The 14,119-nt window shown below is 35.9% G+C and overlaps 1 protein-coding gene across 1 annotated transcript in view; it reads right to left on the bottom strand.

The window, feature by feature from the left end:
• ABCA12 (ATP binding cassette subfamily A member 12) overlaps positions 1 to 14,119 on the bottom strand; it is a 180,220-nt gene that overhangs the window by 19,745 nt on the left and 146,356 nt on the right. Inside the window, exons 37-43 of the mRNA XM_060106255.1 lie at positions 13,380 to 13,473; positions 10,645 to 10,772; positions 9,114 to 9,201; positions 7,231 to 7,336; positions 2,757 to 2,811; positions 2,010 to 2,187; positions 432 to 547 (exon numbers count right to left, since the gene is read on the bottom strand). Coding sequence (XP_059962238.1) covers positions 432 to 547; positions 2,010 to 2,187; positions 2,757 to 2,811; positions 7,231 to 7,336; positions 9,114 to 9,201; positions 10,645 to 10,772; positions 13,380 to 13,473 — 765 coding nt within the window. The remainder of the gene's footprint in view (positions 1 to 431; positions 548 to 2,009; positions 2,188 to 2,756; positions 2,812 to 7,230; positions 7,337 to 9,113; positions 9,202 to 10,644; positions 10,773 to 13,379; positions 13,474 to 14,119) is intronic.

Genomic DNA, 14,119 nt, shown 5'->3' with positions numbered 1-14,119 from the left:
AACAATATTATGTGTGTTCTTAGGCATCGATAAAAATAAAAATAAATATACATGAATATATTTACTTTTTAATGCCTTATATATTTATATATACTCACAACTTGTTAATACATAAATTCATTCATGTATACACATTTTTCTGATGATTCTAAGGCCTCCATTTTTACGTAAATTAAATTACATATGTAAATTGTTAAGTGTGACAGTCAGCACCCAGTAAGTGCTCATTAATGATAGGTATTCTATTAACAACAACAACATTAATTTTCACAAGTATTACACTTTACAAACTATGGACTAGCAGGTGTAATGTATTGTTAATCATTACTCATGGCTAATGAAACCCCAAGACAATTGTAAATTAGCTAATGAGATTTAGGTCCTGTTTGTATCTAGGATCATTTAATTCTGTTAATTCTTTCACTGCTTACCCAAACAACAGAAGTAGGAGAGATACAGCGCTTAGGTTGTTTCCACTGTAGAAGGCAGGTAACTTGAAAATTGCAATGACACCAATTGAAAATGCTACAGGCACCAAATAGAAGGCCTATGGGAATATGTAAAACTATGTTTAATACATGGCAAATATTAAAAAAAAATCAATAGCCCATCTAGTTTAAAACTGTAACAAACTGAACTAGAAACACTTGAAGAAATGAAGTTTTATCTATGTTCTTGTTGCTTGTAACATTCAGTTCATTTTACATTGATTTCACTCTAGAATTTGTCTCCGCAATATGAGGTCAAGCCAGTCTCCATCTTTATAGAGATACTCAGAGTCCCTGGTGCTCCTCCCTCCAGGCTTTGAGACTTGGGATTATTTGGTGACAAAGGTTCAGTGAGAAAGATAAGACAGCCAGGTATCTTTGTATTTGATTCAGCCCTCAAAGTATTGATTTCATTTTGAATGCTGGAACTCTCTCAGATGGTTGATTTCTAAGGCTTGGTTATCAGTGTGAGCCACTCTGTGCAAAACAGCAGGGCAGTGGGTACCACACATTCTTGGAATCACAAGGATATGAACAAAGAATTCAGTGTTTCATCGGCAAGCAGAAATAGTAAATGCTGAGGGTTTGTAGCAAGATATACACAATGAAAGAGATGGGAATTTAATTAGGGAGAAAAATCTCCTAAAATTGGAATGAGAACCAGAATCTAAGTCGTAAGTAGCCCTTCACAGAAGTGTGTAGTTTAAGCTTCTTGACATATTAAAGCTCCTATTAAGTCCAGAGGAATCATTACCATTTTTTTTTACATTTGACTTCTACAACAATCGCATTTCAGACCTCACTGGATACAGCATTAAAACCAAACGGACAGGCAGTTAATTACTCTCCAACCCTGCAAGCCGATGACAATTTCACCATAATCACCCGGCAAACACATACCCATCCTGAGCTTTTGGCCATACTGACACATTTGGCGTCAAGAAAAACCATCTGAATTTGGGACCATTTTAGGCAAATAAGAGAGCTATCAATTAAATTCACCCTTTATTTTCCCTACTAATCTCTAATGTGTTATTCAGCAGAGGCTACTACTTCAAATTTTTCACTATTAGTTGATTAAATTTTTATAAGCTTGCTTATGTGGTACCACTGGGCAAGGCTATTCCGCTCCTAAGTTTCCATTTCTCCACAGTAGTTGTTCTCAAACTTCGATGTGCTTAAAATAACTTGGGGGAGTGGTTGTTAAAAATGCACATTCTCCATGCTCCACTCCCAAGATATGGACCTCTTAAGTCTGGAGTGAGGACCAGCAATCTGGATTCTAACAAATGTCCTGGGGAATCTGATATAGAAGGTCCTCAGACCACAGAGGTAAGGGCAAGGCAGGTGGATTTCTCTTTCTTCCAACCACTGGATGAATATAAGCCTGATGCAATTTTTTCTTAATTTATTGTCTTTGTGGTAACAATATGAACAAACCAGGGCAAATAAATCTCAAATATAAAACTGTCTTCTACCCAAATGGGTCCTGTCTTTCTTGCAAAGACACAAGTTACTCACCATGTCATAAATGAAGTTTGTTACCCAGTAGCATGTGACACCAATGCCTGAAATGTGCTGCAGCTGCTTGGCTTTGGTCTGATGCTCCCGTACAACATAGGTGACAAAGCTGGCAGTGGTGACAGAGTAGCCCAGCAGGATGGAGAGGGCCACTAAAATATCGATTAAGCTGCTCATTCTACATCGAGCAATAGGGAGAGGAGAGCACACATAAGTTTTGGGAATTCTTTTCATTTCAGAAAGATTCATGGCTAAAGCCATCAACAAAACAGTGCAAGAGTTGGCTGTGACACAAATAAGTCTTCTTGCAAGGCAGCCAGATAATATCTTCTACATGACTTGGCTGTGACCCTGGGATAAATGTAGCTTGAGTGCATCTGAATTGACTAGGGATATTTGATGGAAAAACCTCAGTCAACAAGGGTTACAGGGTGTATGCAAGAGATATAGCTCTTGAGCATAGAAATCGTACTTAAATGCCATGCAGGGAAGTTGAAATGATGAAACACTTATGCACTTGACTTACAAAAGCAGGAGATTCTGTGAATCTACAGTCAACAAGCTCTACTTGGCAACCTCACTCTACACACTTTCAGAAACCTCCTTTTATCCCAGTGAGTGACTTATAGTACCAGCTCTTCTAGATTGACATTCATTCAGAAACAACTGTGATTTCCAATTATAGCACTTTATACAAAGGCTCAATAAGCCAAGGAGAAAAGAGTCATGCCATATATGTCTGCTTACGTGGCTTGTTCTTGGTCTGGCACTCCTGGATAAGGATGGCTATACAGGATGATACCTTAAAGAAGAGATGGTTCTTTTCATTAGTAGGTATTCAGTTAATTGGGAACACCAATTTTTATGCACACTACTATATATAAAATAGACAACTAATAAGAACCTGCTGTACAGCACAGGGAACTCTACTCAATACTCTGTAATGGCCTATATGGGAAAAGAATCTAAAAAAAAAAATGAGAGAGTGGTTATATGTATATGTATAACTGATTCACTGTGCTGTACCACTGAAACTAACACAACAAAATCAACTATACTCCAATAAAAATTTTAGGGGGCTGGTATGGGAAGATCCCACATGCCACAGAGCAACTACGCCTGTGAGCCACAACTACTGAGCCTGCACGTCTGTAGCCTGTCCTCCGCAACAAGACAGGCCGCGGCAGTGAGAGGCCCGCGCACCACGATGAAGAGTGGCCCCTGCTCGCCGCAACTAGAGAAAGCCCTTGCACAGAAACAAAGACCCAACACAGCCAAAAATAAATAAATAAATTTATTTAAAAAAAAAATTTAAAAAAGAAGTAACAATATTTATTTATTTATTTATTTTTAAACATCTTTATTGGAGTATAATTGCTTTACAATGGTGTGTTAGTTTCTGCTGTATAACAAAGTGAGTCAGCTATACATATACATATATCTCCATATCTCCTCTCTCTTGCGTCTGCCTCCCACCCTCCCTATCCCACTCCTCTAGGTGGTCACAAAGCACCGAGCTGATCTCCTTGTGCTGTGTGGCTGCTTCCCACTTAAAGAATTTTACTTTGGGGATATTCTTTTAAAGGAAAATGATGCCCCCACCCCCTGCCAATCTCATCAATGCCATACAATTGATGGTACTCACACACACACACACACAAAGCCCGAAACAGTTTTTCACACTGTGCATGGAATTTTGTGGGAAGGGGCAAGAATTTATACTTCTTATATAGCATGTTTCCCCTCTACTACATTTAAGTCATTGTTTTCCAGTTTCTTCTCTCCATCTGGTAATATGGATGTTTATATTCAGTAGCACTTTAGAAATGCATGACATTTAAAGAAGCACCTCAAAGGGAGACCAATCATATGAGGATCTCCTAAAGAACAGACATTTCCCACCCCCATCCCTCTTCCGTGTGCTATTGGCTGTCGTAGGGAAATACTGTAGCCTGAGAGGATCCCTTCTCCTCCTTTACTGCTTCTGAGGTGCCTATTGTTCTAGAACTCTACCAAGAGTGGAGCTTGGGAGCTTCAGACACTCTGGAGGGATTTTCACTGAGACATAAAGATCCAAAACGATTCAGAGAAACTAGCTGGCTCCAGAAAAGTAGTCACTTAATTCCAATGCAGTCCTAAACTATTTGTATCTCCAAGGGTTGGTTATACTTTCTGAGTATAAGTGTAAGCAAGGTTCTTTCCTCCCTTTCCTTACAGGACGCTGGTTAGCCAGAGTCAAAATGGGCTGACAAGTTTCGCAAAGGGCCACGGTGTGAAGGCAAAGCCTATACTGTCTGAGTAACTTTGGAAAAGAACAGTAAGGGTAGGAATGAGGATATCCCTTAAGTACTTTTTCCTATAAAGTCATAAGCTGAACAAGAACTTTCTCACTACTGCTCACATAGTATACGTTCATTATATTAGGATATTAAGGCCCTTTAATAGCACCCAAATATTATAGATTATTCTAAAGTTACATTATTTCCATTAACTTAAATTTATAATTTTTATTAAGTAGAGTGTGACGTATTTTGAGGTTGAAATCTGCAATTGGTATATATTGAAGAAAAAATATAATATATAGTTAAGTCAAAACAAAGAAACTACCAGCAACAATAATCAATTTGACCTATAATTTTAATCACATCATTGAGGGAATGCACTTCTCTTATCTTTTGTGTAAATTAACGGGCTCTCTTTTTACTGAGATTCAATTTTCTTTGGGCCCTACTTAAACCTTGTTGCTGGATTATAACATAGGCAAGGGGAAAACATTTCTCTTAGTCCTGATCTGTATTTCAGAATCAAGAAATACTCTATTTCACCAGAGGAATCTTTACAAATACATTTACTCCAATATGAAAAATGCTGCTAAACCAATTTTTTTTTACAGATCTTTAGCAGAAACATCAAGTACATATATTAGGGTTTGGAATCTATATCACAATCTTTTCTGTGGGTTCTACAGCATCCAGCATAATGTCTTAAGTACAGTGATTAGTCAATGAATGCTTATTGACTCGAATAAAATCTTAAAATTTCAATTATTTCCCCCATATAATACACATTAAAAAGAACACATTTTCTGTTATTTCTACATTTGTAAACCTAAAATGAGTAACTTCCCATTGACCAATGCTAGTAATGTAATAAGAATAAACATTAGGGTGGAGGGAACAATGTGTCAATATTTTTGGAAAAGAGCCTGGTTGTGTAGCATTTGTTAGTGAACACAAGTAAATCTGTATTCTAGGGGAAGAAAGAACAGAACTTTCATGTTAAATTAACCACTAGAGGGAACCACATGAATATAACAGATAATGACATTGCAAAGGAAAGCTAATTAAAAGATTTTTATTAGCATGTTAAAATTCAAAGAGAATCAATTTTACAGTTAAAACAAAATCTCAATTCATGTAGAATCCAACAAAGGTGCCTTAAAACAGCTAGTGTAGTAGGGGGAGGTGGCAGGAGAATATTTGAGCTGATTTTTAAAGACATTATCATGGCAGATCCCATACATGCATTACAAAACAATAAAAGCATTTTAAGGTGACATGGATTTCTTTTCTGAAAGAAAACAAACTCCTTCCAGAGAAGGTGGAAAGCTACCACTTTCATAAGCCTATATGAGAAAAGTTAATAAAAAATAGAAGACACACTACTACTAATCTCTATATAACTCAAGCTAAGCCTTATTTTTAAATTAAAAACATTTCCTTTTTGGGTCAATATGAAGCTTATGTTCCAGAATTCTTAATTCTTTAGACTATATAACTTAAAAATACAGTTGTAGGGGCCACAACAAGCCTGCTGGGATCCAGAGTGATTCAGACTGCTTTCATCTTGGTAAAGAACACTAATGATAAATGAAACCTGAATATAGGTTTCAAAAGCTGATCCTTCAAAAGTGTCATTGTCTCTTTTTCTTACCTACATACCTTTGCAACATTTCCCCCTAGTCATTTCTATGGTTCTTATACTTTCATTATCCGTCATGGCAACAAATGTCCTTTGCTCTCAATAAGACATCCTACTGAAAGTCAAGTGTTCAGTAGTGTTTCAAACCAGGTTACACCAGACCCACCTGGCTTTAGTCATCATTTAACTTAATTTACCACTTTTGACTCCACACTTTATTGATGCTCTAGGTCTAAGGACTATCTATCAATCTTGTTATTTTCTTCAGGGTTCCTGCTGCTACGAAAATGCGAAAGCAGTTGGGGAAAAACATTGTTTTCTCTTAAACGAAGACTCTGAAAGATTCTGTTCCTAGAATAAGTATGTGACTCTACAGTTTACTTCTACAATCACCAGAACATGCAGCACATGCTATTATGGCCAACAGTAGGGAAATGAAAGAAAAGTAGACAACGGCATTTCTTTTTTTTTTAATAGTCTGTTAGCCTATTTATTAGGGTAGAAACTGTTGGCCAGCAAATATTTTACTCTATTTTCTCCATCTTTATTATTATTATTTTTGGGGATCAGTATGGGAAAATAATTTAAGCAAGGCTTAAGAAGATGGAATGGTCTGATGAAGAGTAATTGAATTAGAAAACAAGTAAGTCTCTTTCAAATTCCAAAGCCTTTTTAAAAACTATGTGGAAGCTTCTTGGGAAACCCCACTAAAGTAGACCTTGCTGAGTATAGAGAAGTATTAGGAAAATGAAGAGGCAGGAGCCAGGCACTTCTGATTCCCAGAGAAATAGCAGTAGGAAACAATAATACTCATCCTGAGAGGGAGCTAAGGATTAGCAATATTTTATACAAAGCATGTGTCATTACGGTAAGTACTCAGTTAATGGTAGCACTTCTTTTCTGCTAGAACTTCTTAGTTTAAAAGTTTTGTTTTCACATTTAGATTTGTGTACAATATTTACTGACATTATTATTTTATTTTTTAGCCTATGTACAAGTAAATAGTTATAAAATATTTTCCTATGAGATATAACTACTAGGTGTGAGAGCAGAAATAAGTGTGAAGTCAGCATTATTATCCTGACTTGATAAATGAGGAAACTAAGTTAACCTGAAGTTAAGGGGATTATCCAGAATGTTCCATCTGGTGGTAGTTACTACTTCCAAACTCCTTTTAAAGATCTGTGATTTAAATACCATAAAATAGCTGCCACTCGGAGGAAATGGCATCTAGTGCACATTTTCGTATGGACAGTAGCAAAAGTTGCAATACAAGAAACTTCTAAGTAAGTAACTTTACCATGTCGGGCAGCATCGTCTTTTGACATGCTAGCTCGCAGGAGGAAATTATTCAAGCTGTTGAGGTAAGCTGGAAGGGAGTGATAGCCTTCTGGATCATACCACACCTGTTAAAATTCCGAAAGAAGGCAAGATCAGTATGGTGTTCAAATAAATCAGGCAGTCTTTACATCTTACAGCCTATATAATTTATATTTAAAGTAAGGGCACCAATTTCCCAGTAACTTATTTCATCTTGACAGATTATGAACCATCCACCAGTGTTGACCACAGAACTCTAAGTTTCCAACCTAGAGATGGGCAGAGATTGGGAAAACAATTTTTTTTCCCTGCGTGAGAGCACCAAGTTACTAGTTATTCTAGCTAGACCTTCTCTAAAGGTAAAGCTTGAAATAAACAGAAGGCATCATTATTATCTTCATTTCTGTGACTGGACTGTAGTGATTCTGGAACTAGAACTAGGGCATTCTGTCTCTCAGTAATAATGATAATAATAATAATAATTAAAAAGTAACTGGCATATAGGCCAGGCTGTAGAAAGAAATTAAATACAAATACAAGCATTGTGCCCTTAGCAACAAGATTGATAACCTTGAAATACCCCCACTAACTTTCTATTCCTAGTTGTAACACACAAGAAAGTGAGTTAGTTCATCTGCTATGTCAAAAGCAGAGGGATTTAAAATACTGGTATACCTCAATTCAAGAAAGCCAGTTGGTAATTCAAAATTACAAATCTGATTTAGAGAGAAATTATTTAATATTAGAACTCCCTTACTCTATGTGTGGAGAGAGGGAGAAAAGGAACAAAGCGGGGCTGGGGGTGGGGGTGGACATTCAAGTTCCTAGTACTACTATTTACTTTCTATATGACCTTATAAAACCCAGCTAAAATAGACTCAATAATATCTATCTCTTAGGGATGTTGTGAGGATGTGTAGGTAGTTTGTATAAAAGGTGATACTAGTTCTTGGTTTACAACAGTCACTAAATGAATATTATTTTCTTCACTTCCCCCAAGGTTGTATATATCTCTTACTACCAAATGAGAAATATGTGAAGAACAATTTAAAATTTAAAGACTACTTGTGATCATATGTGTAATCATATGTGTCTGATTCTGTGACTCTAGCTTGTTTCAAATTCAAAGCATAGGTACAGTCTAGAAGAAAAAAAGTCAACAGGATTATTTATATCCACCAAATTCTAAGTTTCCATGTTCTTTAAAAAGCAAAGCTAAACACATATGACACATATACAAGGAAAAGTGCATAAAACATTAATGTATAGTTTAACAAAAAATTATAAAGGGAGTATACCCATCACTCAGGTTGAGAAACAAAAACTGCCAGCATCCAGAACATCTCCCTGACACTCTGTGTCCTTCCAAATCACAATGTGCTCTCTCTCTCCCCTAGACAATATGGTTGTTTTGCCTACTCTCAAAGTTTATGATAAATGCAATTATAGTTGTGTATTCCTTTTTGTTTTTTCTTTTGCTTACTAATAATGTTTGGAAGAGTTAGCCTGCTTGTTGTATGGAAATGAGTTCATTCATTTCCATGGCTGAAAGTTCTGTTAAATGAGTATATAACAATTTATTTATTTATTCTACTGTGTATGGACATTTGGGGTTGTTTTCTCGGCTAATATGAGAAATATTGCCATGCACATTTTTGTATATGTATCCAGGTACTTGTGTGTACACGTTTCCCTAGGATAAATACACAGGACTGGAACCACTGTATTATGGTGTATGCATTATTCCAAAGTGCTTTTCAAATCTACTGACCCATGTTTTGTTTTTACCTCATGAAAATGCTTGAACATTTCAAGTTCACATTCTCATTTGTATGACATCCCAAAAGAAAGATCACAATTTACCTTGGCAAGTGTTCTATTAGCAGGAACTGTTGTTATATCAAAACGAAGGTCTGTAGTCAAAGGCAGTCCAAAACTCCAACCTCCATATCTATACAGGAAAATTATTTTAATGGAGAAAATATTCATAAATAGATCTAAAATGTTTAAGAGCTCATTTTTTTTCTTTCCATCAGGAACACATTTACAGTATGAAATAAATACTGTCTGACAAATGTTTTACAGTTTTATCGATTTCTTTTATCATATTTTAGTCTAAAGCATACATTATAGCTAGAAGTTCATGGACTCTTAAAAATAAAAAGTGGATTAAAAAAATTCAAATAGTAATTTTAAGGACAGATTAGTTTAAATATCCACCAAATTAAGACTGGGTTAGATAAATAATGGTGTAGTTACACTAAAATAATTTTCTTGCAACTGTTATCCTAAATGTGATGCTATACAGCTATATTTTTGACATGGAAAGAACACTATAGCACATTCTTCACTTCTTTTAAGAAGTAGGTTTTGGAATGGTTTATTTATAATAAACCTCTTTTTGTTGAAAATATTTACATGCATATTCATGTGTACTTACCAACTTTCCCCCGCAGCTTTATTAAGACATAACTGACAAATAAAAAGTGTATATACTTAAGGCATACAAATGCTTTGATATATGTACACCTTGTGAAATCATCCCCACAATCAAGCTAATTAACACATCCATATCTCACATAGTTACCATTTTCTTATATGTATGTGTTGAGAATTCTTCAGGTCTACCCTCTTAACAAATTTCAAGTAACAATACAGTATTCTTAACTATAGTCACATTGCTGGACTTAGACCTCCAGAACGTATTCACCTTGTATTACTGAAACTTTGTACCCCTTGACCAACATCTCCCTGTTTTGCCCTTCCCCCCAGACCCTAGAACCCACAACTCTACTCTCTGCTTCTATGAATCTGACTATTTTGGATTTCATATATAAGTGAAACCATGCTATGTTTGTCTAGTATTTCACTTGGCATAGTGTCTTCCAGGTCCATCCATGTCACTTCAAATGTAAGCCTGCCATGCTTATATCTATGGCAAATGTTCAGGTGGCTTAGGAACATGCCTCTGGCTTTGCTATACAAAAAGACATTTTATTCACATGCAGATATCATACTCCAAGTTTTGAGATATTCATATTGGAACTAAGGACAACTGTCACCAAAAGCCACACCTTAAAATTCTGCAAGTTGGCACAATCTAGTCAACAACTTCACTTTCACTTCGAGAAAAAAATATGTACACATTTAACAATACATTTTTGAGGCCTAAAACAATGCTTTTCAATGTGCTCAAATAAATCTTAATTTAGAGTCATTAAATTAATTTACTTAAATTTTAATATGTAAGGCTGTTTAGATAAAACAGAATTTACCCATATAAATAATCAATAGAAACTTGCATTTATTGTTCACAAATTCAAAAGACAGTTACTATTAAAATTAGAAAGCATGATATTCTAAATTAAACATGTTATAAACAGAGTATTTTTACCTTTTTTGTATAAACTTATTGGCAGTTGATATAAGATAGTTTTCCAAGTGGTGGTCAGTGAGGTTATAAATTACTTGGGAAGAATAAGTTCTTCTATGAGGTGGAGAATAGTTAAATTTAGGACATTCCTGAAAAATAAGGTTAAAAAAAGTTCTCTTTGGACAATGATGTACAAATTAAATAGACAATGTCAAGGAGCTTCAGTCTTATGATTTGTCTATTAGTGCAACTGGTAGAGTGTGATAAGAGTGTCCTCTGCCTCTAAAGAGCTTTGAAAAGGAAGTCATCTTGCCTATGCCAAAAAATCAGAACAAACATTTATTATTTATACAGAGAATATACATGTGTTTAGGACTTGCTTAAAGCCAAAAAAGAACACAAGTTAACTAATGTTCAATATTTCTTTCACTGTACTGACAAGCTTGATATGTTTGGAGAATAACATTCAACGTTAAGATGACTCAAAATTCCCTCAATAATTCACAGGGAAGAGAAAAATGTTTGCCCCAAATTGAAAAGATAACATTAACAGACATAAGTTCTCAGGGATGAACAGCAGTGGACAAAAAGTTTGTGTTATATTAGTTTTAAGGTACCAACCTAGGTGTCAGAACCCAATTTTTCCCATATCCAAATCCAATCTTTATATATATATGTCTTATATATATGTATATAGATGTCACTTATACATATACAAGTTGCAAAGACAGTACAGAGAGTCCCTGCATGCCTTTCACCCAGTTTCCCCCACTGTTAGCATCTTACATTACCATCATACATTTGTCAAAATTAAGTGTCTTGGTACATTACTATTAACTAATCTCAGAGCTTAGTTTAAACCACTTATTTATGTGTTCATAGCTTTCTGCACTTCCTGACTACTAACTTTTCATTGAAGTGTCCCATGCCTCACTGCCATGAACTTTAGTTTGGGAAAAGCCTAGCACTCTGCCAGTTTTTCCTTCCATCTTTCACATGGTGTTCCAGAGCCTGAGGCTAGCACCACATGTGTATCAAGAGCATAATGTTGTAGGTTGCTCTAAAAAATGAAGGCTGAATTTCACCTTGCATCAAGTTGTATCAACTTGAAGATCACATTCTATAATGCCACTGGTTTCATAAACAGAGATATCCTTATGTATGCAACTTAACTTTTAGCTGTAACTTTTTATTGACTTATACATACAGAAAAGCACACATATTATAAAGATACTGCTTGATGAATTTTGACAAACTGAACACACCCTTGAACCAGCAACTGGATCAGAAAACAGAACAATGCTATTACCCCAGAAGCCCCCTCATCATGCTTCCTTCCAATCCTACCACTCCCAAAGTAACCAGCACAGAAGAGTTTTTCCCGTTTCTATATTTTATATAAATGGAATTGTATCATATGTACTCTCTCGTATTTGGCTTTTTTCACTCATCATTTGTTTCTGAGAATATTATGTGTGTAGTGTAGATCATTCTCATCTTGCTGTATATAGAATTTCATTGTGGAAATCGATTACATTTGATTTATCTACTCTACGGTTGCTGGGAATTTGGGTGGCTATTACAAATGGTATTGCTATGAATATTCCAGTATATATCTCTTGATGAATTTATTCACATTTCTGATGGGTATATAACAGGAGTGGAATTGCTGAGTCCATAGGGTATGTATAACTTCAGCATTAGTAGACACTGTCAATTCTTTTAAAAGCTGTTTATACAAATCTGGATTCCCATCAATGGAATATAAGGTTGAAAAAATTTTAATCTACTGGGTTTTTTTAATTAATAAAATTTATCTAGATTCCAATTTTAAATACTAAGTTAGTAGACTTTTACTGTGAACTAAAGAAAATACATGAAGGATTTCAGAAATTAGCTAGGTTAGGTGAGGGATTAGAAAATGCTTTGAGTACTGGGTAAGAATAATATTTACATATGCAAGGATTTCAAAAAAAGCTTGCTTGATCCCAGCTTTTATTGTTAGTAACCGTCTTACGTGAGACCACAAAAATAGGCTGCATTTCCTGAAAACATCTTTATTTTAAAATAGTGTACCAAGACAGTTTAGGACGTAATCATATGTCACTTTGAAGAAAATATTGCTAGATGCCTCCCCTATTGGGAGGTAAGTTGACAACATAGTGACTCTCAGAAACTAATAGTTACCTCTTTTCTTCAACAATCTTTAATTTCCCCAGTGAATTTGTTTTCCTTAAAGTTTATTGAATTGATAGGCCTAGAAAACTAAGTTGTGTATTTATAGAATATAGACAGGGTGTTGGTTGGAGAATCTTTAATGTTTCCTTCAGGACATGGATTTTTCTTGCATCCTGGAGGTGCTGCTTGGAGAGATACAGAGTTCTGTTCTGGACTCACACATTACTAACTTCCCAGATGACCACTATAGTAGCAGTCTCACTGTGTTTTCAAATATGACAGTTATGTGAAACACAGAGCTTTCTGGTTACTACTGAACTAAGACCAAAAACTCATTTTCTGTCAGTTTCCACAAAGACTGTCATAGAATTACCTACCTCAGGAAGTTTGTCCTGAGATGGATTTTAAACAGTGACCTGAAGTTCAGTGTTTTTCAGCTGCCCAGGTTGACATCGCTGAGCTACTAGCCTCCATACAATGAAATTATACCAACTCTCTGGTAATCTAGATAGATTTTTCAAGCTTTGATATTTATTCTTTTCTTTTTTCTACTTCACTGAAAGCGAATTCCATCTTACCTGGATATTTTCTGAGCAGGAGCAAACACCAAAATTAGTGATAGGTTCTCCACTGCTGTTCCATTTTCCCAGACTGTCTTTCTTTAAACACCATCTGCAAGTAAAAATGATATTGAAGTGAGGTATGTGTACATTCACATGTTTATGTATGAGCACATAAGTGAGTATTTGGTATTAAATTCAGGTGTATAGGCCTAAGTTCAGTTTACTGATTTTTCATAACTTGAATATACATGGCACTACCATTTCCAAGTGATTTGACATTTTATGGGAGATTGAGGGAGAGCACTTAAAGATTAAACAGTGAAGAGACCAAAGCTCATTGAATTGTCTTAATGTGGCAGGATGGAACTTTTTGGACCCCTTTATTTTCTTTATTATTTTTTTGTGTATGTGGTACGTGGGCCTCTCACTGCTGTGGCCTCTCTCGTTGCGGAGCACAGGCTCCGGACACACAGGCTCAGCGGCCATGGCCTCACGGGCCCAGCCGCTCCGCGGCACATGGGATCTTCCCAGACTGGGGCACAAACCCGCGTCCCCTGCATCGGCAGGCGGACTCTCAACCACTGCGCCACCAGGGAAGCCCTGGACCCCTTTATTTTCTTTTCTCTTTTCATCCTCTCTTCTGAAGGGAAGGGGATACTTTAGCAAAATAATGCACAGATGTCAGGTTTCCATGTGTCATGCACTATCCTGGAAGTTTCAATAAGCAACACTATGTAGTGCAAAAGCACAGGGAT

This window comes from Mesoplodon densirostris, chromosome 8 (assembly GCF_025265405.1).
Source record: "Mesoplodon densirostris isolate mMesDen1 chromosome 8, mMesDen1 primary haplotype, whole genome shotgun sequence".
Lineage (NCBI taxonomy): Eukaryota > Metazoa > Chordata > Mammalia > Artiodactyla > Ziphiidae > Mesoplodon > Mesoplodon densirostris.
The sequence above is the reverse complement of the archived record's forward strand: the minus strand, read 5'-3'. Positions and strand labels throughout refer to the sequence as shown.